Source organism: Motacilla alba, chromosome Z (genome assembly GCF_015832195.1).
Source record: "Motacilla alba alba isolate MOTALB_02 chromosome Z, Motacilla_alba_V1.0_pri, whole genome shotgun sequence".
Taxonomy (NCBI): domain Eukaryota; kingdom Metazoa; phylum Chordata; class Aves; order Passeriformes; family Motacillidae; genus Motacilla; species Motacilla alba.
Window position 1 is genome coordinate 1244814 of NC_052046.1, and position 26421 is coordinate 1271234.

Below are 26421 nucleotides of genomic sequence, written 5' to 3' on the forward strand. Positions count from 1 at the left end.
TGCCATGAACAGAAAGCTGTCTGCTGGCTGAAACTTTGGCACAAGAGTTGTGTTAATGGGCATCATCCCAGCTCTGAGCAGAACTCTGCAATGCCGGGTCCTGTCTGTAAGGATGCTCCTGTCCCAGGTCCCTGCATGCTTTGTCTGACAGCAGGGAGGTGGAGAAGCCCTTGGAAGAGAAAAGCGAGTTTGGTTGGGGTTTATCAGCTGATCCAGAGGAGCTCCTGAGCAGGGCAACTGCAAAGACAGCTTACAGAATGATGGTATCATTTAAGGGTGGAAAATATCTCTTAGGTGATTGAGTCTAACTGCCAACCCAGCACTGCCACATGAATAATCACCACTGTAACAGAGGAGAGGAGGAGGAGGATTCTTTGATCCATTTTGTTTAGGAGATGCAGTATAACAAAGGGAGTCTGAGGCTCTGTTTCACAGTACAGGGCACACTCATCTTTAGAAATGTTCACAGGATTCACAGATCAAGAGAAGCTGAGGCTGGAAAGGGCCAGAGGAGGCTTCCCAGAGCAACCCCCCTGCAGCTCAAGGCAGAGTCAGCCAGAGCTGGTTGCCCAGGATATTGTCTCTGGCCCACCTGCTTCAGGGTTCAATCATTCTCTTTTGTTTAACAGAATTCCCCATAGTTTAATTTGTGACTAAATTGTGGTCAATATCCCTGATTCTAGGGATAATTTAGGTTTCATTAATCAAAAGCACATTTAAAGCAGTACTTCTTGGTTATGAGCTAGACAGGTTAGGGCAAATATAAGCCCAGGAATTAATTTATCCCAGAAAGTGTTTGTGATCAGGCACTTACATGGTGCCTTTATTCTCTCATCACTGAGATTGTCCATTCCTGGCCATTGAAGCGAGGAACAAGCAGTCACAGACCTCCACAACCTGCGTAAATGGGTTTGCTGTCAAAAACTGCACTGAACAAACACAAACTTTAGCTACAAGGTTATTTAATCACACAGGAGGTTTGTTTTACCAGTGATTCCGTCCTAGCTGGGTGTATAGGGGGTGGATGAACCCATAGCTCTGGACAACATGCCAAAAAAAGTTTAGTACTAAGACTACATCACCGATTGCCGTGGTTTGTTGTTTTTTTTTCTTGTTTTGACTATGATCCTGGCAGGCAGGTCACCAGCAGTGTGGGGAAGGTGCTGTGGCTACTGCGTCACGCTTCAGCAGCGGTGATGGCGAGGACAGATATTCAGCTGTCCTGATGCTGAGCTCCCCAGCTCTTTCCTCACCCCTGCTCTAGGTGCAGCATGCAAGTGACAAAAATTATTTAAACAGGATGTGCAGCTACTCTCTCCCTGTGCAGCTACTCTCTCCCTCTCTCCCTGTGTTTTAGGAAGACCCATAGGGAATCAGATATGTTTCAGTTGTTCACATGTTTTCGATGATGCACTCAGAGTGAGTTATATATGTACATACAGATATATGCTAATAAATATATGAATATAAATAACTTCTCCCCTTAAGTAAGATGCTCCCTATGGAAGCATGTCTTCTTGAAAGTCACACGGTGGAATACGTAACATAATTGAGCTCTCCAAGTGACCAAGACAGAATTACTGATGCAGAGCAAATCTCTCATGAAGGTCAGTCCATCTTTGGGAGGTGTGTTTGCCCCTTTTCCATAAAGTGACAGGGAATGGCTTCCCAGGGCCAGAGGGCAGGCCCAGATGGGATATTGGGCAGGAATTGCTGGCTGGGAGGGTGGGCAGGCCCTGGCCCAGGGTGCCCAGAGCAGCTGTGGCTGTCCCTGCATCCCTGGCAGTGCCCCAGGCCAGGCTGGACAGGGCTTGGAGCAGCCTGGGATGGTGGAAGGTGGCCCTTCCACCCAACCATTCCATGATTCTGTGATTCTATGATCTTGCTCCTGAGACTCACTGCCTGGGTCAGTAGATTTTAAGATGTTTGTGGAGAACCCTTTAGCTGGAGAACTTGCCTACCCTGTGTCCAAATTCTGCTGTGCTGCTGACTGTGGGAGGAAAAGGCAAACAGTGGGGGTGAGCTGTGCCTCTGGAGGAGCCAAGCATCTGGGACAAGGAGGGCAGGAGACTGCAGGCTGGTCAGCAGAGAGGATTTCACAGAAGGAAGTGCAGCCGGCTGTCTGATGGTTGAAAATCCTCAGTGTTTGCAGCATTCAAGCTGGTTTCAATTTAAAATGTCTTTGTCTTCAAGATTTTCTGCTTAAATTTTAGGACAAGGAACCATTTGTGTGTAATTTCATGAATGACAGTTTAATATCCCCACATAACCCTTGGACTCCAAAAGCTGGGTCTCTAAGAGAAATGCCAAGACATCTTACAAAAAGATTTGAGGAATGGGCTTCCGTTCCAGCGCAAAGAACAGGTCAGGCCCTCTCCTGTAGAAGAGCACATACAGAGTGTGTTTTAGTGGGCCAGAGCTAAGCTTGCTCAGTCAGCCCCAGTGTTTCTGTGGGCTACAGAGATTGAGCACAGCCCCTCCCGTGGCTATTAGCCCCTCTGTTAGAAGTGACTGCCCCAAGGCAGGTGTGCTTGAGGTGAGTGCCAGGCTGCAAGGTGAGCAGGAAGGTCCCCTGGCTGGAAATGAACTCCGTGTAGGTTTAGAGCTGCCACAAAGACATAACCCCAGATGGTGAAAACATAACTCCAGCCAGTCTTGGAGCTCACCCGTCCCTCTGGTCAGGAGGAATAATGACTGTCAGGGACACTGGCTGATTGTCACATTTGGCTCCCAGTAGCACTGACAGCGCTTGCTTACTTACACCTAAAGACACAAAAGGATGCAACACTCCAGTACCTGAACACTCCCCCCTGCCTGCTGGGCCTTTCCGTGGCAGGATAAGGGATACAGCCCCATTCCAGCCCCAGGAACACAGCCAAAGGAGAGAACCATGGGATCAATGAATGGTTTGGGTTGGAAGGGACCTTAAAGCTCATCCAGCTTTAACCTACCATGGACAGGGACACCTTCCACTATTGCAGACTAGTGCAAGCCCCATCCAACCCGGCCTTGGACACTTCCAGGGTTGGGGAAGTCACAGCTTCTCTGGGAAACCTGTGCCAGGGCCTCCCATCCCTCACAGCCAAGAATTCCTTCCCATCTCTCCCTGCCCTTTGAGTGGGGGAAGCCATTCCCTGTGTCCTGTCCCTCCATGCCTTGCCCCAAGTCCCTGTGCAGCTCTCGTGGAGCTGCTTTAGACGGCTTTGCCTGGAGTCTTCTCTTGTGCAGCTGAACACCTCCAGCTCTGCCCGCCTGGCTCCAGAGCAGAGGAGATGGCAGAAGCCTCTGCTGCCATTGTGATCAGCCCTTCACAGGAGGATGTTCTCAGCAGGAGCTCCCAGAGCAGGAAGCAGAGGCTCTGCCAGGTCCAGGCACAGCTGGGTGTTTGCTGTCCGTACCTGCTGGGACAGCCAGGTCTCCCTGGGAAACCTGGTTTTCCCTAGGAAACCCCTGTGTATTTGTGGATTTGAGGTTCCAGTACAGTTAGCAGGCAGCTGCTTCTGATGCAGGAGTTTTCAAGAATACAGTTTTGGACTCACTTGCCTGAGTTTTCTGCTTAGTATCTGAAAGCTCTATTGGAGTCAGGTCATATAACCCAAATATCCCAGGCAGGTGGTGTAGTGGGGGAAAAATTTGGTGAAATACCAACTAGGGCACAAGCTCAGCTGCCTCAGCCCTGATCTTAGCACCAGGAATGTGCTAGGCTGCCCATGAGAGCTCTTGTCAAGCTTCCAACAAAACTGAAAACATCTCAAGGAAGGGCTCACAGCCCCAAGACTGCCAGAGCTCCAGGAGCACTTGGACAATGCTCTCAGGGATGAACAGGCTGGGATTTTTGGGGTGACTGTGTAGGGCCAGCAGTTGGATTCCATGGCTCTGGAAAGCCTTTTCCAGCTCAGGATATGCTGTGATTCTGTGCTAGCCTTCCACCACTGCAAACCCTTAGAAGCTCAGCAAAACAGTTCCACCTGTGGGGAAACAGAAAATGTATTTCTTTTGGGTTTGATTGATGAACACAGGTGACAATCCCCACCAAGTACTTGTGTTTCACACCTCTCCTCCAGCTTTCCTTGAACATCTCCTTGCTTTCTGTGCACTGCTGCCAAGAAGCAGCTGTGTGTAAAGGTGCTTCCCATGTAAAGACTGGGTTCCTGCCCCAGCAGAAAACAGAGGAAGGCGCAGAGGGAAGGGCAGAAAGGATGAAGAAGAGTTTCATTCAGGTGTGTTCCGAGAGGGGGTTCCCACAGTATGGTGGGTAAGGCTGTGGGAGTGTTTGAGCATCCCAGCTCAAGCCAGTTTTAATTTATCGTACCTGAAAACTGTCTCCCACAGAAGCTTTGGCTGCCTCTGGATCACTGGCAGTGTCCAAGGCCAGGCTGGATGGGGCTTGGAGAAACCTGGAACAGTGGAAGGTGTCCCTGCCACCATGGCAGGGGGTGGGATGTGATGACCTTTAAGGTTCCTTCCAAACCAGTCTGTGATTCTACAGATATTATTCACACATAATACCTGCCCACACCCCAGTGTGTTTCAGGCTTTGAGGTCAGTGCTTGAAAGTTGCTTGGAGATTTTGCAGAGAGCTTCCTCAAAACCAAAGAAAAAGGCACATTTTAAGGCAGGTAAAGGGAGAGCTGTAGTAACAACTAGAGCTCTTACGGTTTTTAGCCAGGTAAATATTTGTGATAGCTCAAATATTTTCCTCTCCCCATCTGGGTAAAATCCTAGCTGCAGAGCTTTGGGGCTTTTTAGCCCTAAACAAGAGATCCAAACCAGACCCTGTTCATAGCATTTAGATGGGCAGCAAGTTCTTCCTCTGCTTATTTCTAAACTCAGAGTTAAACCCAGACTCTCATGCTGGGGAGGTGCCTGCACACCAGATTACTGCCATCTCAGGAACACGTCTCTTCTTTTTTTTCTCCCATTCTGTCATTTTTTTTCTCAATGAGACCTTTGCTGCAGCTGGGCACCACTTTCAGGAAACATTTTGCTTTTATTGAGCTGCTTCCCAAGCAGTTCTAGTCGCAAATGCTGTCTCAAATGGGAAAAAATATTTTATTGAGTCAGTCTGTAATTATTTCATAATGGTGCAGTAAATACCAGTTGAGGTTTATAAATATGAGTTTGAATGAATCTCTTCGTTCTGGTCTCTGGGACGCCTCTGTGAGCAATGTGCTGCTTTATTCCCATCCTGAGCTGCCATCTAATGGTGAACACGGTGGTGGCTGCTGGGATCAGAGTTAGACCCGGTTATCTCAAAGGCCTTTAAAAAACGTAACAATTCTGTGCTCTCAGGCTGGGGACAGGTTCTGCTCCCTGAGAACAAGGGACAGGACAAGAGGAAACGGCCTCAAGTTATGCCAGGGGAGGCTCAGGTTGAACATCAGGAGGAATTTCTTCATGGAAAGGACTTGGAAGGGGCTGCCCAGGGAGGTGTTGGTGTCCCCATCCCCGGGCAAGGAACGCTGCACGTGGCACTGAGAGCTCTGGGTTGGTGACACGGCAGGGATCGGGCACAGCTGGGACTTGATGACCTCAAAAGTCTTTTCCAACCTGAACGACCCTGACTGAATGAACCACAGAATATCCTGAGCGGGAAAGCACCCACAAGGACCATCGAGTCCAGTTCCTCAACACTCCCACCCTGGGCATCCCTGGCAGCGCTCTCCAAAGGCTCCTGGAGCTCTGGCAGCCTCGGGGCCGTGCCCATTCCCCGGGGAGCGTGGGCAGTGCCAGCACCCTCTGGGGAAGAACCTTTCCCTGATATCCCACCCAAACCTCCCTGGCACAGCTCCAGTGGTGCCCTGGGTCCTGTCAGTGGTCACCAGAGAGAAGAGGTCAATGCCTGACCTTCCTCTTCCCTCACGAGGAAGTTTTAACTGCTATATTCTCGCCTCCCTCCAGCTGAACAGAGCAGGTGCCCTCAGCTGCTGCTCATACGGCCTCCCCTCAAGGCCCTTCACCACATCCCTGGCCATCTTTTACGCGCTAATTGTTTAATATCTCTCTTATATTGCAGTGACCAACACTGCCCACAGCGTTCAATGTGATCGGTGCGGGGCAACCTCCTCCCCTGGGCGGCTGGTGCTGAAGCATAAACTTTAAAAATTTAGAGATTTTAGAGAAGCTAAGATTTTAGTCAGAGATAAGCTTTGTTGGAGCTAATTAAAATAAATAGGTAGGCCTTGATGAAGTTGAGAGTTAGTAGTTAACTAATAACTGATTGCTTGTCAACACAATGTTTGGTTATCTGGGTTTATAATGAAGAATATAGAAACTGATAAATAAGCTTTTAGGAACATAAGACAATCGTGGGCCTCCTCTGCTCTGAAACCAACTGAAGACAAGGAATGGGAGTTCCACCACGGGTTCGTTTGTCACATTTGCATTGAAAAGGCAGAAAGGTCAGAACGAGGAAGAATTCATTTACTTCCTCATTTTGGGACCCCTCCCCATGAAAGGGACCACCGACCCATTTCAAGGAGCAAACAACGCATGCTTAAAAGCTTTTGAACTAATTAACATATGAAGCGGAGAACAGGATGTACCAAAATCATAAATATGTATTTATATTTTAGGTATTCAATACTTGCATAGATAAAAGAACTCTGTAATCACCTGTAAATTGCGGTGTGTATTTGGGAGTTATCCCGCACGCTGCCCGGCGACGTAATAAACATACACTTTCTAACTTTAAACTGTTAGAGAGTTTTTTGTCCGTAACAGCTGGATATCGCTATTAGATCAATATCCATATTTTAATAAATCAGTGATGCTGTGCCAGATGCTGATTTCCTCACTAAAAGCACCCGCACCACGAGCTCAGGCTCAACGCCGCGGTGTGTTTCCCCACGGCAGCGTGAATAACTTTCCCCACGGCAGTTTTTATCCAAAGGCTCAGCGAGGGAGCCGCCCCCTTCCCGCACCGCCCTCACAGCGAGCCCCGCCGCCATCTTGGGGGCGGAGCGGCCCCGTCCCGTCCCGAGATCTCGCGAGACGCGCGCGCGCTGGCGGCGCGCCCCGCCCCTTCCTCTTCCTCTGCGGCCGCCGCCCCGAGGTGAGGAGCCATGGCCGGGCCGCTCCCGCGCCATCCGCCGCCATCCGCCCCTATCCCGCCCCATCCCCGCCGCCACCGGCGTCCCGGGCACCGGGATCGCCACGACATGCCCCGCGCCCGCGGTATTCCCCGGGATGGCGCGCGGGAGGGCGGGCGCGGATGCGATGAAGGGGGGCAGGCCTGAGAAAATCCATGGCTGCGATGATGACTTTCTTAGGACACCTTTGGATGTAACTGTGAAAAGAACGCGTGATTCCTGAGCAGCTGCGGCGGTGAGGGGAGTAGTCCAGGTCCTGCGTGCCGGTGTTAGAAGTTTAATATGTTTTAATTGGTGTTTTTCAGCTGAGCTCTCAAGATGGTGCGCTACTCCCTGGATCCGGAGAACCCCACGAAATGTGAGTTTCGCTGTTTTGGGAGAGTTCGTGTGGGATTTCCCGGAAGCCAGTGAGGTTTTGATTCTAAAACGTGGTCTTTTTTTCTCTTTTTCAGCATGCAAGTCACGGGGATCTAACCTGCGTGTGCATTTCAAGGTAAGGAGTGGGTGATTAGCAGGAATTCCAAATTCATTTTCTGTTTCATGTGTTTTTTGCTAGTTTTTCTTGTTATTTGTTTAAAAAAGCCCAGACTGGCTTGGATTGAAATGGATTGTAGGGATAATCTCTTTCCACCCTCTGCCTTGGTTAGGGAGTAAGCTCCGGTCCAGCGTGGCCCTGGAAACTTCCAGGGATCCAGGGACAGCCACAGCTTCTCTGGGCACCCTGTGCTAGGGCCTCCTCGCCCTCATAGCCTGGAATTTCTTCCCAATATCCCTCTTTTTAAGAAAAGGTCTTTTACTCTTTAATCACTAAAGAATTGCTGTTAGCTGCTTGTAATGGTCTCCATCCGCAAAAAAATTAAGAGTCTGAATCCTAAAATTGTCCTTGTCTAATTCAGATAACGAAATATCGCAGCAAAACAGTTGGAGTAAATTCATCAGACACTGGGCTAGTGTTTGGTGTGAAATTTGTCTCATTTCTCCTACTCTATCTGGTTGTGTGGTGTTTGGCACAAGGGCATCAGTTCCTCTGGAAAAGGCTTATGTGCAGAGAACAATTCAGAAGTGTTAATTAATCATGAAACCACCAGAACTTAGCAAATCATCTTCTGCTTAGTGTAATACAGTTTTCACTTTGGTTTTCTTTTTTTTGATTATGAAGTGGTAGGATAATAGAGCTGGCTTACACAATCAGCAAAAAAGACTGATCTTTTATCCTCAAATTTTTATTTCTGAGCCTTTTCTTCTCTTACAATTCTTGTAGAGAAAACAGCATTGTTAACAAATGTCCCCGTGTTCCTTCATCAGTTCCTGTGAGGTGTTGGACATTTTAGGAAGAATTTGTCCATCTGGATCTTGCCTTTTAAGATTGGTGGCCAAAGAGGAGCTGTGAAAAGTATAAGGACTTAAATGATACTTTTATTAAGAGTTACGAATTTCCTTGTTGGATTTAGCCACTGGGTTAAAAAATAAAAAGAGTGTGTGCTGGAGACTCAAAAGTGATAACAAATAAAAAAAAAGTGTTAATTATCTTTCATTCAAACTCGGGTATTGTTTAGTAAGTGCTTCCTTTGCAGTGGGCAGAATTGCATCCAGGGAGGACAGAGGAGGGGTTGAGCTTGTGCTGTGTGTTGGAAGGATTTGTTCAGGGGATCTTTTGTGTGCCCTGTGTTGGCAGAACACCCGAGAGACGGCGCAGGCCATCAAGGGCATGCACATCCGCAAGGCCACCAAGTACCTGAAGGATGTCACCCTGAAGAAGCAGTGTGTCCCCTTCCGGCGCTACAACGGCGGCGTCGGGAGGTGCGCCCAGGTGAGCCCCGGGAAACCCAGCGAGGGGCCTTTGGCTCTGGGTGCCTGACACCAAAAAGGTGATCTAGAGATGGTGTGGGTCTGGTCTGCTGGTGGTGAACTTGCATTGAAACACAGAACCACAGGGTTGGAAGAGTTGGAAGTTTTGGCTTGGAAGGGACCCCAGAGCTCATCTCACTCCAGTCCCCTGCCATGGGCAGGGACATCTTCCACCAGAGCAGGTTGCTCAGGAGGGAGGAAGGAGGGGCTGTTAATTCCAGGAGATGCTTCTACGTGGAGTGTCTGCATCTAGTTGGCAGCATCAAGTCAGGGGTTTGAATTTTGTGGGGTTTGGTGTACAGCAAAATAGAGAAGATTATAATCCATTCCAATCCATAAGATACGGGGCCCTTAGCACAGGAAGGAAATCATCCTGTTGGAGCCAGCGCAGAGGAGGCCACGGAGATGCTGCCAGGGCTGAGCTCCTCTGCTCTGCAGCCAGCCTGGCACAGCTGGGGCTGTTCAGCTGCACCAGAGAAGGCTCCAGGGACACCTGCGAGCCCCTGCCAGGGCCTGAGGGGCTCCAGGAGAGCTGCCCAGGCACTGGGGACAAGGCATGCAGGGCCAGCAGCCAGGCAATGGCTTCCCAGGGCCAGAGGGCAGGCCCAGATGGGATATTGGGCAGGAATTGCTGGCTGGGAGGGTGGGCAGGCCCTGGCCCAGGGTGCCCAGAGCAGCTGTGGCTGTCCCTGCATCCCTGGCAGTGTCCCAGGCCAGGCTGGACAGGGCTTGGAGCAGCCTGGGACAGTGCCAGGTGTCCCTGCCCATGGCAAGGGGTGGCTCTGGATGTACTTCAGGGTGTCCTCCAGCCCAAACCATTCTGTGATAATGGCAAGCTAAAGGTGTGTAGAAGGTAACTGGAATGGAGCAGGCCAAAAGCAGGATTCCCACTGTTGTCCTCTCATTCCAGGCCAAGCAGTGGGGCTGGACACAGGGACGCTGGCCCAAGAAGAGCGCAGAGTTCTTGCTGCACATGCTGAAGAATGCAGAGAGCAATGCTGAGCTCAAGGTGGGTGTTCTGAGCACAAAGCAGTGGTGTTAGGCTCTCTGTCAGCACCCCTGGCCTGGGTGTCAGTGACCTGGAGAGCCACTTGCCACCTGCTTCATCCACAATACTGAATTGTGGGGAGCGTTTGGTGTGGCTCCCCATTTAAAACAGGCTCTGTGTGTTCCTCGAGTTAAATGGCAGCAGCAGGTTTTCACAGGGAAAAACTAAATTTAAAAAATTTCACACAAAAGAGCTCTTCAGATGTCTCAAAATCTGTGAAATTGAAATCTGCTGACTTGGTCAGTTGGTGTCTTTGTTCCTGTGCTTAATTTGGTAGCTTTGTTGGCAGTGTTGGAGTAACAGGTTACACCTTTGAGTAACCACGAAATAACCACAGACAATGAGCCATCAGCACAATTTTAAATTATTTGTGATATGGGAAGGCTGCTCTTCACCATTTTAAATGGTGCTTGTTTGCTAAGTCCTCATCTCCATGACACTGCCAAGCTCAGCAGTTCCATTGGCAGATCCTTGGAAAACCCTGAGCTCTGTGGCACCACCAAGCCTGGCTGTGTCAGTGAGAAATCCTTGGAAAACCCTGAGCTCTGTGGCACTCCCAGGCCTGGCTGTGTCAGTGTTGAATCCTTGGAAAACCCTGAGCTCTGTGGCACCACCAAGCCTGGCTGTGTCAGTGATAAATCCTTGGAAAACCCTGAGCTCTGTGGCACCACCAGGCCTGGCTGTGTCAGTGATAAATCCTTGGAAAACCCTGAGCTCTGTGGCACCACCAGGCCTGGCTGTGTCAGTGATAAATCCTTGGAAAACCCTGAGCTCTGTGGCACCACCAGGCCTGGCTGTGTCAGTGATGAATCCTTAGAAAACCCTGAGCTCTGTGGCACCACCAGGCCTGGCTGTGTCAGTGTTGAATCCTTGGAAAACCCTGAGCTCTGTGGCACCACCAAGCCTGGCTGTGTCAGTGATAAATCCTTGGAAAACCCTGAGCTCTGTGGCACTCCCAGGCCTGGCTGTGTCAGTGTTGAATCCTTGGAAAACCCTGAGCTCTGTGGCACTCCCAGGCCTGGCTGTGTCAGTGATGAATCCTTGGAAAACCCTGAGCCCTGTGGCACCACCAGGCCTGGCTGTGTCAGTGATAAATCCTTGGAAAACCCTGAGCTCTGTGGCACCACCAGGCCTGGCTGTGTCAGTGATGAATCCTTAGAAAACCCTGAGCTCTGTGGCACCACCAGGCCTGGCTGTGTCAGTGTTGAATCCTTGGAAAACCCTGAGCTCTGTGGCACCACCAAGCCTGGCTGTGTCAGTGTTGAATCCTTGGAAAACCCTGAGCTCTGTGGCACTCCCAGGCCGTGCAGTTTGATGCAGCAGCAGCAGTGTCTGGGGCGATTCCTCGCGTCCTTGCTGCAGGAATGAATTCTTTAGAGATGGAAGTGGCTCACGGGTTTCCTTCCTGCCAGGGTCTCGATGTGGACTCCCTGGTGATCGAGCACATCCAGGTGAACAAGGCTCCCAAGATGCGCCGGCGCACGTACCGGGCCCACGGCAGGATCAACCCCTACATGAGCTCCCCGTGCCACATCGAGATGATCCTCACGGAGAAGGAGCAGATCGTGCCCAAGCCAGAGGAGGAAGTTGCCCAGAAGAAAAAGGTACCCGGTGTTTCGTGTGCTCTGTTCCTGTAAAGCTGTCGGGACAGCCGAGGCTCTGGCGGGGTTGCTGTGATGACTATCTTAGGACACCTTTGGAATGCCCGTGAAAAAAAAACCAACAGTTCTTTCTGAGCAACCCCACTTTTTAATATTCCAAGCACTTTAAAGCCCTGAGAAGCATTTTTTTAATTGCACAGAGGTTCTTTCCTCCCTCAAAGCAGCTTACAGCATTGTGTGCTTGAATCCTGGGTGTGTACAGTAAACCAAGTTCAATTTAGAGCCTGCAAGCCGTGTGGTGCTTGTAGGGATTCCTGTGCACATGCAGGTGTGAGGGAATTCCTAATTAACTGTTAGTTCCTAATAAACAATTCCTAACAGTTCGCAGCACTTCTGAAATACAACTTAGGGATGTTTCAGGAAGTCTCATTTCACCGTTTTCTTTTTGTGTGTTTGCTTCCCAGATCTCCCAGAAGAAGCTGAAGAAGCAAAAGCTGATGGCTCGGGAATAAATCTGCACGGGCAGATGTATATAAATAAAATTTTAAAGTTCGGATTGATTGTGTTGCTCTGCTACGAGTTCTGACCTGGCTGGGCGTTGCTGTGGGAGGGGGGCAGTGAAGATCACAGAATCGTGGAGTGTTTTGGGTGGGAAGGGATCTTAAAGCTCATCCAGCCCCATCTCCTGCCACGGGCAGGGACATCTTCCACCCTCCCATGTTGCTCCAAGCCCCATCCAGCCTGGCCTGGGACACTGCCAGGGATGCAGGGACAGCCCCAGCTGCTCTGGGCACCCTGGGCCAGGGCCTGCCCACCCTCCCAGCCAGCAATTCCTGCCCAATACCGGTCTTCCCGCCGGCTGCCGTGCCGTGCCACAGTTCCCCATCCCAAATCCGGGATCATCGGGAATCCGCTCCGCGTCGCTGTCCGCGCGGGCGGGGCGGGGCCTGGCGCGTCACGTGACGCGCGCTGCCGCCGGCCATTGGCCGGAAGCGCCGCCCCGGAAGCGCGAGGCCGTTCCGGTGCGGGCGCAGGTGGGTGCGGAGCGCCGGGAACACCGGGAACACCGGGAGCAGGGAATGATCCCTTCCCCACATCCCGCCTCGCCCTGCCCCCCGCCCCGCTCCGCACGGCCCTGGTCGCGCCGCTAGCCGGGGCCTCACGGGCCGCACCGGCCGCAACCGCCCCCGGCGAGCAGAACGGCAGCGCCGGCCAGCCGGCAGCCTGCTGGGCTCGCTCGTCCTTTATGGAAAACGGGGAAAACCCGGCGCGTTTGCCCCTGGGGCGTTTTGCGGGCGCTGGGAACGAAGCCGTGCCGTGCCGTGCCGAGGTTTGCCCGCCGGTGAGCGCGTTCCGGGCCGGGGGCTCACCAGGAAATCACCGGCCCCGCCGCCTCCTCACGCCTCTTTTCTCCTGTTCTGTTTATTTTCTTTGCTAAGCAGCTGGACCGAGCCGGCGGAGGAATTCCTCAGGACGCTGATCCCAGGGATCGCTGGTGCATCGGGCGGAGGTAGGGATGGGTTTTGGGCAGGAATCTTGACACGAAGCGGCTGCAGAGGCAGCACAGCACGCGCTGTTTCCCTGGGAGGGAGCATGGAGGGACAGGACACAGGGAAAGGCAGATTTTGGGCAGGAATTGCTGGCTGGGAGGGTGGGCAGGCCCTGGCCCAGGGTGCCGAGAGCAGCTGTGGCTGCCCCTGCATCCCTGGCAGTGTCCCAGGCCAGGCTGGACAGGGCTTGGAGCAGCCTGGGATAGTGGAAGGTGTCCCTGCCCATGGCAGGGAATAGAAGGAAATGATTTTTAAGCTCTCTTGTGACCCAGATAATTCTGTAACGATTCTACAGCCTGAGGTGCTCCCTCCAGCCACGTTCTTCAGCTGCTGGATGAATCCACAATTTGCTGGAAATTTAATATTTAGGAAGTTCTGGTGCAGACAGTATCTGAAATGTATTTTTTAAATGAGTTTATAGGGTTACCTCATTTGTGTTGTGTCAATGCAAGATTCCTCTCAGACTTCAGGGAGTAGATTTAGACTGTATTTGAAGCAGCCAGAGCAGAACCTGGAAGCAGTCAACTGGAAATTGATACTCTGTTTTTCCACAGGGCTAAAAATCTTCATGAAAACAAAATAAAAAGCAAAACTGGTCCCTAGTGAGGTGCGGACATCTGTCTCTTCATTCTCCATCTTGGAAAGCTTTTGTTTTGCTTCTTGGTGTGAGAATTGAGATGTCAGCAGCCTAGAGAGGGGGACTGTGAAGGGCAAAGTTGTGTGGCAGCAGAGTGTGTCTAATATATTGCTTGTCAGCACTGGCAGGGACAGGTCCAGCCCTAATTAACTGCTTCCTCTCCCAGCTGGACCTCTCTGCCTCCTTGCTTTGCTTTTCTGCCTTTTTTTTTTTTGTTTGTTTGTTTTTTTGTTTTGGTTTGTTTTGTTTTGGTTTTGTTTTTTTTTTTAGCATAGACCCCAAGGTGGGAATCTTGAGGACTTGTGGGGTTTCAGAGAGAGGACATGGTTCATTTTCTAACAGTTAATTGTATGGGGTTCGTGTGGGATCAGGCGAGGGCAGCAGGAAGAAAGTAACCCGTATGCTAATTCTCTCAAATCCTGATCGGAATTTTTTTTCCCTTTTCCCATTATCCTGCCCTTCAGTGGTAGCAGCCCATTGGATAGACTGGCTTTCTGCTGTTTAGTTTCTCCTTAAATAAAAATGGATTGAGCAAAACCAACCCTTTGGACTCATAGTATAGCGGGAACTGGCACTGGCAGCTTGCTGCTTGAACTGTTTTTGTGTGGCTTAAGCAAAAACTCCAATTTCCTGAATTTGTTTTCCTTAGTTGCATCCGTAGGACTGATGAATTAATAGCAAACTTTTTTTTTTTTTTTTTTTTTTTTTTTGGGGTTTTTTTTTGTTTTTTTGTTAAAATGGCAAGAATGTTCCCTTTGTTGGAGGCTTTATAACACTGGAACACACAACATTTCTGTAGCTTTAGCAGCTGCTTGATAATTACGGAGTAATCTCCATTTGAATATGAAATACGGATTTTATTTGCTTTGCAAACACTGTTTTCTCAGGTTGTGGCATACAAACGCTGCCACCCCTGAGCTGTTTTCTCTGTCCCAGCACAGGAGGGAGCCATGGTGTGCATTCCCTGCATCGTCATCCCTGTTCTGCTCTGGGTCTACAAGAAGTTTGTGGAGCCCTACGTCTACCCCATGATCGCCCCCTTCATCAAGCGTGTCTGGCCCAAGAAGGCTGTGCAGGAGCCACCAGACACCAAGCAGGGGCCAGGAGGCAGCACTGGGGACCCTCGGGGACCTGCAGCTGCCAAAGGAGACCAGGAGGATGGATCTGGAAGCCATAAAGTAAGATTAATTCACACAGCTCAGCAGGGATGAGCCACCCAGTGGTGGCTCAGGAGGGTGAACAGCTGGGCGTGTTTACAGATGTTTTGGTGGCTGCTTTCTTGGGAATAGCAATTGCCACTACTGTGCCAGCTAGGAATTGGTGCTTCAAGACATGGTTAGTACAATAGTTGCTGATTCTGGTCTTGGAGGAAGAGGAATTGTACTCATATCCTGAAACAGCTTAATTAATTATTTTTTTTTAACAACTGGCTGGTTTTTTTCAGAGAAGAAAAAAGTCAAATATTTGGCAAATCACAACAGATGTACGAAGCAGAAATTAAAAACAGCCCCTCTCTTCAGCCAGCTCTGCCACTTGTAATGGGGGAGGATGCTTAGTGCATATAAATTATGCTTTTATTATTTATGCTTTTATTATGCTTTTATTATTTATCTTCTGTCACAATGCAAAGACTTGTAAATGTTGTCTCTGCTCTCATTCCTCCCTTCCCCCTGAAACAATAATTATTTGTAAATCTACGCAGAGACCACCACTTTTGGTTCTTGCTCCATATTTCTCCACAGATCTTTGCTGACCTTGCTTCTAAAAGCCATTTTCGTCACCAGCTGTTCCTGCTTTAGATGTGAAGTTCTGATTTGACATCTCACTAATGGCACTGTTTTTTATTTGCAGTTGGAAAGCAATGGCATTGCAAATGGAAGTGCTGCAAAGAGATCCAGTGTAGTATATGACAAGAAAACGGCTTAAAGGAGTTAATTCCTAAGGATTTTATTCCCTCATGTCCAGTATGAACTGCTGATATTCCTCTCAATTTGAGACTTATTTTTCTTTGCACATTTTAGCCGAATAAAAAACTTAATTGCTTGCAGGAGAGATTACCTTTGGCCACTAAAATGGCAGCTGGTGCATTTGTTTATTTAAAATATTTGAAAGCTGATGTTCTCGTATTTTTATTGCTGGAACTACTTCTCATCTGCCATCTGTTTGGTGTGATTAGAGTTTAGGTTAAATAACGTAAGAATAAATCTGTCTGTGGAAGGTAAATGTATCTTAGCATCTTGATGTCACTAAGTGCTAGTGCAGTACTTGAGGCTTTCACCTCAAAGGCTTTATCTGTTCCTGGTGAAGAAGTGTGGACTGCATTGTGACAACAAAAGCTCATAATTTATCTATGAAGAATGTAGATTTTTCATGTCAAATCTATGGATGAGCTAGAAGAATTATGCTACATACAAAATTTACTTAGCTTACTAAAAGCAGAAAGTCTTGATGTGATACTTCCCTTAATTATTTTCCTCGAAATATTATGCCTTTTTTTTTTTTTCCTGAGGCATGATGCAAGAGAATGTTGATTTATGTTCTGTTGTAGTGATTTATAATGGTGCAGTTCTGGCTTTAAAAAAAAAAAAAAAAACAACCTCCTACTAAAACCTCTTTATCATGCTTGTGGAATTTTCATTATAATAAACCGGGATTTTACTTAAAAATAAGTCACTTCATGCAATTATTGCACAGAATCACAGAATTCTTAGTGTTCAGAGCTATAAACACTTCAAGTGGTGACAAAATCTTTGAAAACCAGGCCCCAGGCAGAAGGAGGTCCTAAAATAACTGAGTTCATGGTGAAGGGAACTGGGCAAACTTTGCCTCTTCTTGAGAAGATGGATTCTGCTGCTGGCTTGCATCCCAGCTGTGAAGGGGTTTGTGTCCCTGTGCTTGGTAAGGAATAAAAGTGGTAATTCCTGCTTTTCCCTCTCTGCCAAACGAGAGACCTCTTAAAAATATTCAAAACAAAACCATTCCAGCAGTTTTGGATTGTTCTTGATGATTTAATTTCCCTAAAATCCTCCCTCAGGCAGGCCTAGAAGTGCACCTTTTTCTACGGGCAGTCCCTGAACTGTCACTGTGGTCCAGCGTTACTCTTGCAACTGTGATTTCTCTCGGCAGTTAGTTAATTACTCTGGTATCTAATTTTGCCTGGTGCCCTTGGTGAGGTGCCTCGTTTCCTGCCAGTGCCTGCTTTGGTCAGACCTGGTGTGAATCAATCTGCAGCGTTCACAGATGTGCCCCTGCAGCCACAGCCACGACCTTGCAATGGGCTCGGGCACTGACACCTCCGTGCCCTTGATTAATGCTCTTTGCTCCAACTTAACCCGAGTTTGGAATTGCGTTTAATCAACCCTTACCTCATCTTTGGAACATAACCCCCCATTGGGATTGGTGTATCACAGCTTCCTCCTAGATCAGTGAATCCCAGGATCATTTAGGCTGGAAAATACCACCGAGTCCAACCTGTGACCAATCCCTGCCTTGTCACCAGCCCAGAGCACTGAGTGGCACATCCAGTCATTCCATGGACACCTCCAGTGATGGGAATTCGGGCACCTCTCTGGGCAGCCCCTTCTAATTCCTGACCACCCTGTCCATTGGGAAATTCCTCCTGATGTCCAACCTGAGCCTCCCCTGGCCCAGCCTGAGGCCGTTCCCTCTCCTCCTGTCCCTGTTCCCTGGAAGCAGAGCCCGACCCCCCCGGCTGTCCCCTCCTGTCAGGAGCTGTGCAGAGCCACAAGGTCCCCCCTGAGCCTCCTTTGCTCCAGGCTGAGCCCCTTCCCAGCTCCCTCAGCCTCTCCTGGGGCTCCAGCCCCTTCCCAGCTCCGTTCCCTGCCCTGGACATGCTCCAGCCCCTCTCTTGTCCTGAGGGCCCAGAACTGTCCCCAGCACTGGAGGTGCCTCAGTCATGCCCAGTCCAATCTGCAGCTCTTCAGCTAAACAAGAATATGTGTTCTGACATCCTGAGCACTGCTGAAGAGATTGTCCCTTCCATGTTCTTTTAATATGCTGGGCATCCCATAAACAGGCCATAGTTTTAGAGTATATCCACCTCTCAACAGCTGGGAGCACAACAAAAAGTAGAGCAAGAGCTTTACTGGGGCTCCTTTACTTTGTAAATGTATTCAGTCAATTTATGAAGTCTGCATAATATTATTTTTTTTTAGTTATTTAGGATATTATTACAGAAGAAAATGCATTGAACAATAACACAGAAAATAAAGTGTGTAGTAAATTAGACTGCAGGCTGCGCCAGGCTTCCAGCTGTGTGCCAGCACCATATTTAAACACCAGGCCTTCTGAAAAAAGCTGCAAAAACAAAAACAGGCAGATAATGCAAGTAAGATTACACATTTATGGTCTCTGGAATGGTGTTCCGCTGCTTTTATTAGCTGCAGTTAAACCCTAAAGGGAGCAATCTACATCACAAAACTTTCTGTATGAGGCACTTAGCTGGAAGTCCTGTCAGGAGATTTGTGTTGTAACTCTTCTGCCCCTATTCTTTTCGAAGAATAGGTCAATAATCCTGCTGTGTTGTGAATAGTTAAATAAAAATCGAGTGAAAGCAAAGGCCCAAGTCTGGGCTGGAGTGCATGAGACCATCTGCTGGGACGCAAAGGAGTGCACAAAGCCTTCTTTAAGGAAAACGAGCAGGCAGAAATTAAGGAAATCCTCATGTGACGGAATAATGTTCATCAAGTGAGTTGAATTTACCTGAGAAAATTCCCACGTGCTTGTTACTCTCTAAAAACAAGATTTACAAAGGGTTTTGGCACCTGATGGTGGCACGTAGACATCTAGCAGAATTTCCTAGACCAAGTAGCAGCTTCATTTACGCTGAAGACTTAGAGAATTTCGGAGTTGGCATCTTTAGGGGACCAAAGTACTGCCAATCTAGTCCTAAGTTCTTCAGCATTAAACCTGTCTGGCTTTATTTTAATACTACTGAGGAAAGACCAATAAATCAATATTTGAAAAAAAATCATTCCAATCAACTCATTTCAAGTATTTTTTCCTAATGGGAAGGTCTTAATGGGATGTGGTACCTTCTGTCTGTTGGTTTGCACAAATTACTGGATGCCACATTTTAAAAAATGCAAATATATGCATTTTATATGCCAAAAATTCTTAAATAAAATGAATTAATTTTATGTTGCTGATTATTTTGATGGCCTGATCCTGAATGGAAAGGAAATTCTGGTGTGTTAGACTGCACTTGGTCAGCTGCTAAGAATGTCTGAACTGAAAATAAAGTTAAATTCTGATCTAAAGACAGTTGCCCAGATGGAGCAATCGTGTCCCAGCTGAATTCTGGGAGCTGTTGGACATGCTGCTGAGGTTCAGTCCTCGGGGTCATTCCTTCATGATTTCTGTACAGTGGAGAACATTATTGCCGAGAGAACAGTGGCTTCAGAGGCTGCAGGTGAAGGAAATGAAATTTAATTTACACTTAGGTTAACTAAATTCTCCTTCAGTGAGAAATAACTGTTTCATTAAGCTGCCTAAGACATGAAAAAAGGCGTTATCTTCTTTGTGCAGTTTTCTGATTGTTAGACCAATGCTTGCTGAACCAAATCATATTTTGGCTGTAGCAGACTGCCATTATCCCTGTTTTCAGTGAACCTGGCTGCAGTAATTTAATTGAAAAGCTCTAGAAGGCCATGTTTGCCATGATTATTTTGCATTAGAAATGCATTGGGATTATAGTGCTGTATCTTTATTTCACTGGTGTTTCAGAATCACTGAATGGTTTGGGTTGGATGGGGCCTTAAACCTCATCCTGTCACACCCTCTGCCGTGGGCAGGGACAGCTTTCCACTATCCCTGGCTGCTCCAAGGCCTGCCGAGCCCGTCCTTGGGATGACAGTGAAACATAAATTGACATGCTGTGAATAGATGCGTGAAAAACGCCAATCACTTGTTTTTAAAATTTTAAAAGTTTAATAATAATAAAATGGTTATAAAAATAGCAGTATTATTAAAATAATTAAAAATTGAATAATTGAGATTAGGATGATACGACACAATAAGAACAAAGAATTGCGGATGGGTCTGGGTACCTTTTCTGGGCAAAATAAGCCCAAAAAAGGACACAGGTTAACAGAGGATTAACCCTTAAAAACAATAGCCTGTTGCGTATTCATACACCTCATACATGATCCATAAATTCCATTCCAACAAAAGATTCTGTCTGGGCAGCATCAACTTCTTCCTCTGAATCCTAACTGTGTCTTTAAGACTGAACTGAGATGGGAAGAAGTTTATTTCTTGTGATAATGGAGCAATAAATCCTCTTTGAAAGATTTAGGTGTCCTGCGGCTGCTATCTGGGGCAAGTACCTCATTCCTTCCTTTCTTTTAAAATATATCCCACATACACAGTTTTTATTTTAACATTATGATGTAACCTAAAACTATATTTGAAACAATTAATACAGCATAACTTTCTAACATGACACATATAATATTCATCCTGATATTTGCAAAAAGCCAATAGTGAAATACGCATTTTTCCAAGACGCGTTTATAACTCACAGGCATAGCAATGCTTGTTTCTGGCACGGGGATCGCTCTACAAAACCTTTCCATTTTGGCACACAGCGTGTCAGAGCCGTGCTGTTGACCAGGCAGCAGCTCTGTGGGCGCAGCCATTCCCACCGAGCGCCGTGTGAGCCGGGGCCGAGCCTCAGAGCAGGGCTGCAGCTGAGACGTGGCAGTGTTTGCTCAGGGTTACACCCCACGGGTGCTGTTGGCAGACCTGCCGCTGGCACGCACAGCCCAGGGACAGGGATGGGGAAGAGCCCGGCTGTCATGCACCAAGTGGAACATGAGGATAAACTCAGGACTACACTGGGAAGAGCTTCCCTTTTAAATGAGCCAACGGGTACCTTGGAACCTGCTGCTGATGGCACAAACCCCACTTGGGAAGTTACCCTTGGAGAAACAATGATTTAAAGCAGCACGAGGGCAGGATGGGGCCTGGTAAATCCTCCCACCCTCAGACATCCACTGTGGGTCCCATTTGCTGGGCTGACCTCATGTCCCACTGAAAATGTGGGATGCAGAGTAGAGAATCAGAGTGAATCACAGAATGGTTTGGGCTGGAAGGGAGCTTAAAGCTCATCCAGTCCCACCCCCTGCCATGGGCAGGAACACCTTCCACTGTCCCAGGCTGCTCCAAGCCCTGTCCAGCCTGGCCTGGGACACTGCCAGGGATGCAGGGACAGCCCCAGCTGCTCTGGGCACCCTGGGCCAGGGCCTGCCCACCCTCCCAGCCAGCAATTCCTGCCCAATATCCCATCTGGGCCTGCCCTCTGGCCCTGGGAAGCCATTGCCTGGCTGCTGGCCCTGCAGGCCTTGTCCCCAGTGCCTGGGCAGCTCTCCTGGAGCCCCTGCAGGCCCTGGCAGGGGCTCGCAGGTGTCCCTGGAGCCTTCTCTGGTGCAGCTGAACAGCCCCAGCTGTGCCAGGCTGGCTGCAGAGCAGAGGGGCTCAGCCCTGGCAGCATCTCCGTGGCCTCCTCTGGGCTGGCTCCAGCAGCTCCACGTCCTTGTGCTGTTGGAGCAGGGCTGGGGCAGCTCTGCAGGTGGGCTCTCACCCGAGCCCAGGGCCAGAGGGGCACAATCCCCCCTGCCCTGCTGCCCACGCTGGGGGCTCAGCCCAGGGCACGGGAGGTGTCATGGCCGCCCCGACCGTCAAGAACTACAACTCCCGTGGTGCCCCGCGCGCCGCCCCGCGCGGGCCTCGCGCACGCGCAGCGGGGCCGCGCCGGCGACGTGGAGGCGGGCGGGGACCGTGAGGGGCCGTGAGGGGACCCGGGAGCAGAGCGGGCCGAGGCGCCCCGCCACCGACCCCGCCACCGACCTCGGGCCCAGGGCACGGACGGTAAGCGCGGCCTCGGCGGTGCCTTCGAGTGGCACGGGCGACGGGTGGACCCGGCGGCTGCCGGCTCCGAAAGGGCCCCCGAGATCCCCCGGTTGCCCCCACGTCACCGTCCCCTCGTGGCGCGGGCCTGTGTCGCGATAGATGGAGGGATGCCTTGCGTAATTCGACACCGGCGCTGCGGAGAGTTGCCGGGGCACCGGCACCCGCCGTGTCCCCGCCCGGGCTGGGGCATCTCCCGGGATCCCTCACAGCGGTCCCGGGTTGTACCTGTGTCCCGTCGGGATCCGGGAATCGATTTCGCGCTGGGTCCCCTGGATGTCCTTGTGTCCCTTAGGGATCCAGGGATCCCTGCCAGGATTCCCAGAATGTGCCTGTGTCCCTTTACCCAGACCTTGAGTGCTACCTTACAGAGATCCTGTGATCCCTCAGGGTTCCTGGGATGTCCCTGTGTCCCTTTAAATGCGCCCAGGACTGGAAAGCCAGAGCTTTATATCCCGTTTTTTTCTTATGTGCTCTTAATGATATTTATTGTTCATGGCTAGATGATAAATTGATTTATTTTCCGTCCTGTTCTTGACGGAGGCATTTCTATTCCTCTGTAGCATCTCAGATCTCCTGGGGCTCACTCTGCCTCCTCATTCCTACCACACTGTTTTTATACTTATGAATGATAATATTTATCAAAAGTGAGGCATATTTCAGTTTAAAATTCAATTGGTATCTCACCTTAGTTGCCGGGCTTTGCATTACCTCACATAACTTCATGCCAAGCACTGTTTGTTTATTTATTTACTATTTTTAATCTGTCCAGGGCGTAGGGAGTTCAGGAGGCTGTAATCTAATTTTTTCCCTCTCCTGTGCTGAGGGATAACGTGGTGGGCTGCAGTTCTAATCACTGTAGGTATTTGCAGAAGTAAGGAAGCTGCTGGTATTTCCATCACGGATCACTTTTGGAGTGCAGGGGAGTGGAAGGAGGCTCCCGGGTGGTTGGGTCCGGTGTCCCAACGCAGGGTTGTGTAATCCCACATTGTGTCAATTCCCAACTGAAAAACGTTCGAGGTGCTCCGGCTGGGTCGACTAGAAAGTTGCCATTTCTCCTTGGGTTGCCAGGAGCTGGGGAGGGCCTCCTGCTGCCATTTCCATGGGCTGTTTGCTCTTTCCCCTGCTGCTGCATCAGCAGAAGCCTCTGGACAGCCCGGGGAGTGATGGACCCAGCTCAGTACAGTCGCCTGGCTGGAGCATCCCTCAGCTCCTCCTCTTACAGTCCCATGTTGATGTTTTACTCGCAGGGTTTCCTGCTAAATCTGTAAAAAAATGTACTTGTAGCAAATTACTGCTGAACTCAGATGGATCGGGGCTGCCTTCCAGTGATTTTATCAGATTAAGAGGAAGATTTGGACATCATAGAATTCCAGACTGGTTTGGGTGGGAAGGGACATTAAGGATCATCATGTTCCACCCCCTGCCAGGGCCAGGGACACGTCCCACTGTCCCAGGCTGCTCCAAGCCCTGTCCAGCCTGGCCTGGGACACTGCCAGGGATGCAGGGGCAGCCACAGCTGCTCTGGGCACCCTGGGCCAGGGCCTGCCCACCCTCCCAGCCAGCAATTCCTGCCCAATATCCCATCTGGGCCTGCCCTCTGGCATTTTCTGACATGCTGTGTTTTTAAGACCTTGAGATGTTTTTAACGTGCTGATGACTGACAGAAGTCACTAAAAGCAAGAAATCCTGTTTGGTGGCTGCTGAACTGATGCCACAGTCGATGATTAATGATTTTAACAGTATTTTTCTAGAGTGGAAAGTCTGTTGCACCTTGAAGTAATCCCACACCCTGGCAAGGATAGCTTAATTTGCAGTAGATCCTGAAGATAGGTGATATAAATCATGATGTGCAATATAGTGTAAAGTTATTACACATACAGAGCAGGTTTGTCTTTCTGCATAACATGCTTTTTTATGCTGTGTTTAGGTCTTCAGCTGTGAGAAACTTCAAAAGGAGAGACAAATAATCCTGTTGCAAAAATAGGGTTAATGCCTAAACTGTGGAAGAGCACAGATACCAAGAGAGTTGTATAATATATATGATTTTGTATAATATATATATAATATGTATAATTTTGTATGTCTATTTGTATATATAAATTGTATAAAAATATAATTTTACACAGAGAAAACTATACCAATATTGAAACAAATGCAGGCCTTTTAATGAACATCTGAGCATCTCTTTGAAGCTTAAATGGTGTTTGAATTACCTTTTTGAAACATTGCTTTGGCCTTTAGGCAGGAGTTACTTAGGTCTGATAGTGAAATAGGGAGGAAATACTTGTGTGTAACAGTAATCTTAGCATCCCTTCCATATTGAAGCTACTTGATTTATTAAATCAGGCTACATTTGGTGTGACTTGTGTCTTATCCAACCCAGCTGTCCGTTTCAATTATGGTGGAACCAATGACTTACTATAAATTGATTTTTTAGGTAGGTATACTGAGGGTTTTTTTTAATACATAGAGAAAAGGGACAAAGCCATTAAAGCATTCTCATATTGAACAAAACTTCCAACACTACAATCCATCATAGATTATCAGGGAGTTGGTGTAAAAGTGTTTTTGAAAACCATTGCTGTATTTGTGCTAATAAAAGTCTCTTTTTGGCCACTGGAAGAAGATAATGTCAAACCAGCAGTGTTGGTTCTGATGTGCTGTCTGTTCCTAATCTGTGAAGAGAGGTCTCAGTATGGGCTGTGCTCTTTCTTGATTTGTCTTTATTTTTAAGCCCCATATCCCTTTGATATTCTTGTTTAAAGTTTGGTTTGTTGTTCTCATTTTATAGTTCCAGCACACCTGTCCTGGCTGGCAGCAGGAATCTCACCGGTGAGAACAAACAAAACCTTTACAGAAATACCTGCCCACCGCAGAGAGTGGAGATAGTGTTTGAATTTTCGCTTCTTGAAACTTTAGAAGAAGGTGTTACTTACCTGTAATAGTTTTGTAACAGGTGTTTTACACAGAAATTACAAGGTGTGCTTGACCCAGCCTTCTTTCCTTCTGACAGTGTTTACTGATTGGATTAAAGAATTTATTTCTGCATGTACTCAGAAAAACACTAGCTGTATTTGAGTGCTGACCTTTTCTTGGGATGTTGGATTGTGAGAGTAAGGATAGAGGTACCTTTCTTCATAATTAATTTTTTTCATAGTTGCCTGCACACCACCTCTCCTCCCCTCTGTGACAGGATGTCCTTGTAAAACTGATGCTGTCATTCTGCTCTCAGATAGGTAGGCTTGGTGCAGAATTTATTTCATAACTTGTTACATAGGAATTTCAACAGAAAAGTGGTCTTTATAGTTTTTGTAGCTTTCAGTTTTGTTAGGTCTTGATAAATTTTATATGTAGAGAGGCTTTTGCACCTTCAGAGAGATTTGGCCACAAGTATCATGTTTTAGTATGGGTGTGTAATTGCCTGCACTAAAAATGAACAAAATTGAGGACTCCATAATTGATCTTGTGGGATTTTGTATTAATGGACTAGATATGTTTTGTTGCATAAATTGCTTTTTTTGTAAATTGGACAGAGAAGTCCTTAAATGCTCTAAATGCTTATTTACCTGTAAAACTTAAACAGGAGCTCTCTGAACTTAACAGAAAGACATTTCACGTGCAGGATTCAGCAAAAGCTTCCTCGAGGGGTTTGACAAGTACCTGCTGCCCTGCCCTGCCAGAGCATGGTGACTGAGGGAACAGAGGACAAAAAGCTTCATTTAAATTAGCTGTGTCACTAATTGGTATGTGCTAATAGAAAGGCCAATACATGTCAGGTGGAAATATGATAATTTTGGGGTCTAGTTTGCCACAAGCCTGTATTTGCTTATTGGTGTTCGAGGCTATCATGTAACTTTTTAATATTTTTTAGAGCACTCTGTATCAGAGGTTTCTCTTGTGAGGTCAAAAGTTGGAGGGACGTTTTTGTGTAAATTATTTTTGATCTCTTGTAACTGTAGAGAAAAGCAACTTGAGCAAGGTTGTCCTTGTTTTTGTCCTCCTGTGAGTCAGTAGTTCCAGTTCAGGACGTGGCTTTGAAGGCAACCTGTAAAGGTGACTAGTAGTTCACTTGAAGTAAGTTTGAGATTAGTAAATGGGCATCTGCTTAACAAAATCATTACATTTGGTGATCAGAAATTAGCAGAGTGGATCACCAACAACCTGGAGGTTAGAGATTATAGAGTGTATGAAAATGTGTTAGTTTTCTGAGATGGCAGAAACTGAGAAACATGATCAGTACATCTCAGTCTCATTTATAGAATTTAGGTTTTCATTTTTCTGTCATCTCCTTTCAGAACACTTTATTAAAATGTGACAAACTGTGTAGGGTGAGCTGTCAAAGACAATAGCATCCCTTGTTGAGCAGTTTGGGGAAGCACCACAACATCCGGGCTCACTCACATCGGAATTCTTCTGCTTGAAATACTCTGCCTTACCGTGAAGGTTTTGAAAAATCCCTTCTTCAGTTGTGAGCAGAACAACTGTACCGTAGGTGGGACATGAAGGAAGCAGATTGTGCTCTTCAGAATTAGGCTTTTCTTGATGGCTGACTCCCACGAAAATGTTGTGGAAGAGGAACTGGAGCAGAAAACACAGCATCGTCACTCGTTTTTTCAGCTGCTCGCCTTCCCTGTGAGGGGCCTTCCTTGCCTGCAGTAAATCTGTTGAGATTGATCAGTTCTGCTACGTGCAAGACTCTTCAGGCTTCAGTGGA

General features: G+C 48.3%; 4 protein-coding genes and 2 non-coding genes across 14 annotated transcripts in view; all 6 read left to right on the top strand.

Annotated features, from left to right (window-relative positions):
* Window positions 1-6998: 6998 nt before the first annotated feature.
* Window positions 6999-12148, top strand: RPL17 (ribosomal protein L17). The gene is made up of 7 exons (XM_038125110.1): window positions 6999-7054; window positions 7397-7449; window positions 7544-7584; window positions 8767-8901; window positions 9850-9948; window positions 11400-11591; window positions 12053-12148. Exons 2-7 carry the CDS (start codon window positions 7410-7412, stop codon window positions 12098-12100), a joined length of 555 nt encoding a protein of 184 aa, XP_037981038.1. The 5' UTR covers window positions 6999-7054; window positions 7397-7409; the 3' UTR covers window positions 12101-12148.
* On the top strand, window positions 7251-7319 carry LOC119696224. The gene has a single exon (XR_005255548.1). It is a non-coding gene; the product is annotated as a small nucleolar RNA SNORD58 (small nucleolar RNA).
* Window positions 11656-11728, top strand: LOC119696220. The gene has a single exon (XR_005255544.1). It is a non-coding gene; the product is annotated as a small nucleolar RNA SNORD58 (small nucleolar RNA).
* A 145-nt stretch (window positions 12149-12293) lies between the features above and the next one.
* On the top strand, window positions 12294-13102 carry LOC119695514 (translation initiation factor IF-2-like). Its single transcript, XM_038124187.1, has 2 exons — window positions 12294-12918; window positions 13031-13102. Exons 1-2 carry the CDS (start codon window positions 12352-12354, stop codon window positions 13100-13102), a joined length of 639 nt encoding a protein of 212 aa, XP_037980115.1. The 5' UTR covers window positions 12294-12351.
* Window positions 13054-16441, top strand: CZH18orf32 (chromosome Z C18orf32 homolog). The gene is made up of 3 exons (XM_038125111.1): window positions 13054-13098; window positions 14717-14953; window positions 15627-16441. The coding sequence occupies exons 2-3, from the start codon at window positions 14726-14728 to the stop codon at window positions 15699-15701; spliced, it is 303 nt and encodes a 100-aa protein (XP_037981039.1). The 5' UTR covers window positions 13054-13098; window positions 14717-14725; the 3' UTR covers window positions 15702-16441.
* A 5079-nt stretch (window positions 16442-21520) lies between these two features.
* The window catches only part of DYM (dymeclin), a 209227-nt gene continuing 204326 nt past the window's right edge, over window positions 21521-26421 (top strand). For 8 of the 9 annotated variants that reach the window (XM_038125822.1, XM_038125824.1, XM_038125827.1 and 5 more), the window contains exon 1: window positions 21521-21665. The gene's annotated coding sequence lies outside the window, so the exon portion shown is untranslated. The remainder of the gene's footprint in view (window positions 21666-26421) is intronic. The other variant, XM_038125823.1, reaches the window with a different exon arrangement.

Bases quoted from the DNA above. Each gene is read 5' to 3' on its own strand.
- LOC119695514 (XM_038124187.1), top strand. From the start codon at position 12,352: ATGCAGGGACAGCCCCAGCTGCTCTGGGCACCCTGGGCCAGGGCCTGC. The intron at 12,919-13,030 runs GTTTGCCCGCCG...TTTGCTAAGCAG, and splicing joins CCGTGCCGTGCCGTGCCGAG to CTGGACCGAGCCGGCGGAGG.
- RPL17 (XM_038125110.1), top strand. From the start codon at position 7,410: ATGGTGCGCTACTCCCTGGATCCGGAGAACCCCACGAAAT. The intron at 7,585-8,766 runs GTAAGGAGTGGG...CTGTGTTGGCAG, and splicing joins ACCTGCGTGTGCATTTCAAG to AACACCCGAGAGACGGCGCA. The intron at 9,949-11,399 runs GTGGGTGTTCTG...CCTTCCTGCCAG, and splicing joins AGAGCAATGCTGAGCTCAAG to GGTCTCGATGTGGACTCCCT.
- CZH18orf32 (XM_038125111.1), top strand. From the start codon at position 14,726: ATGGTGTGCATTCCCTGCATCGTCATCCCTGTTCTGCTCTGGGTCTAC. The intron at 14,954-15,626 runs GTAAGATTAATT...TTTTATTTGCAG, and splicing joins ATGGATCTGGAAGCCATAAA to TTGGAAAGCAATGGCATTGC.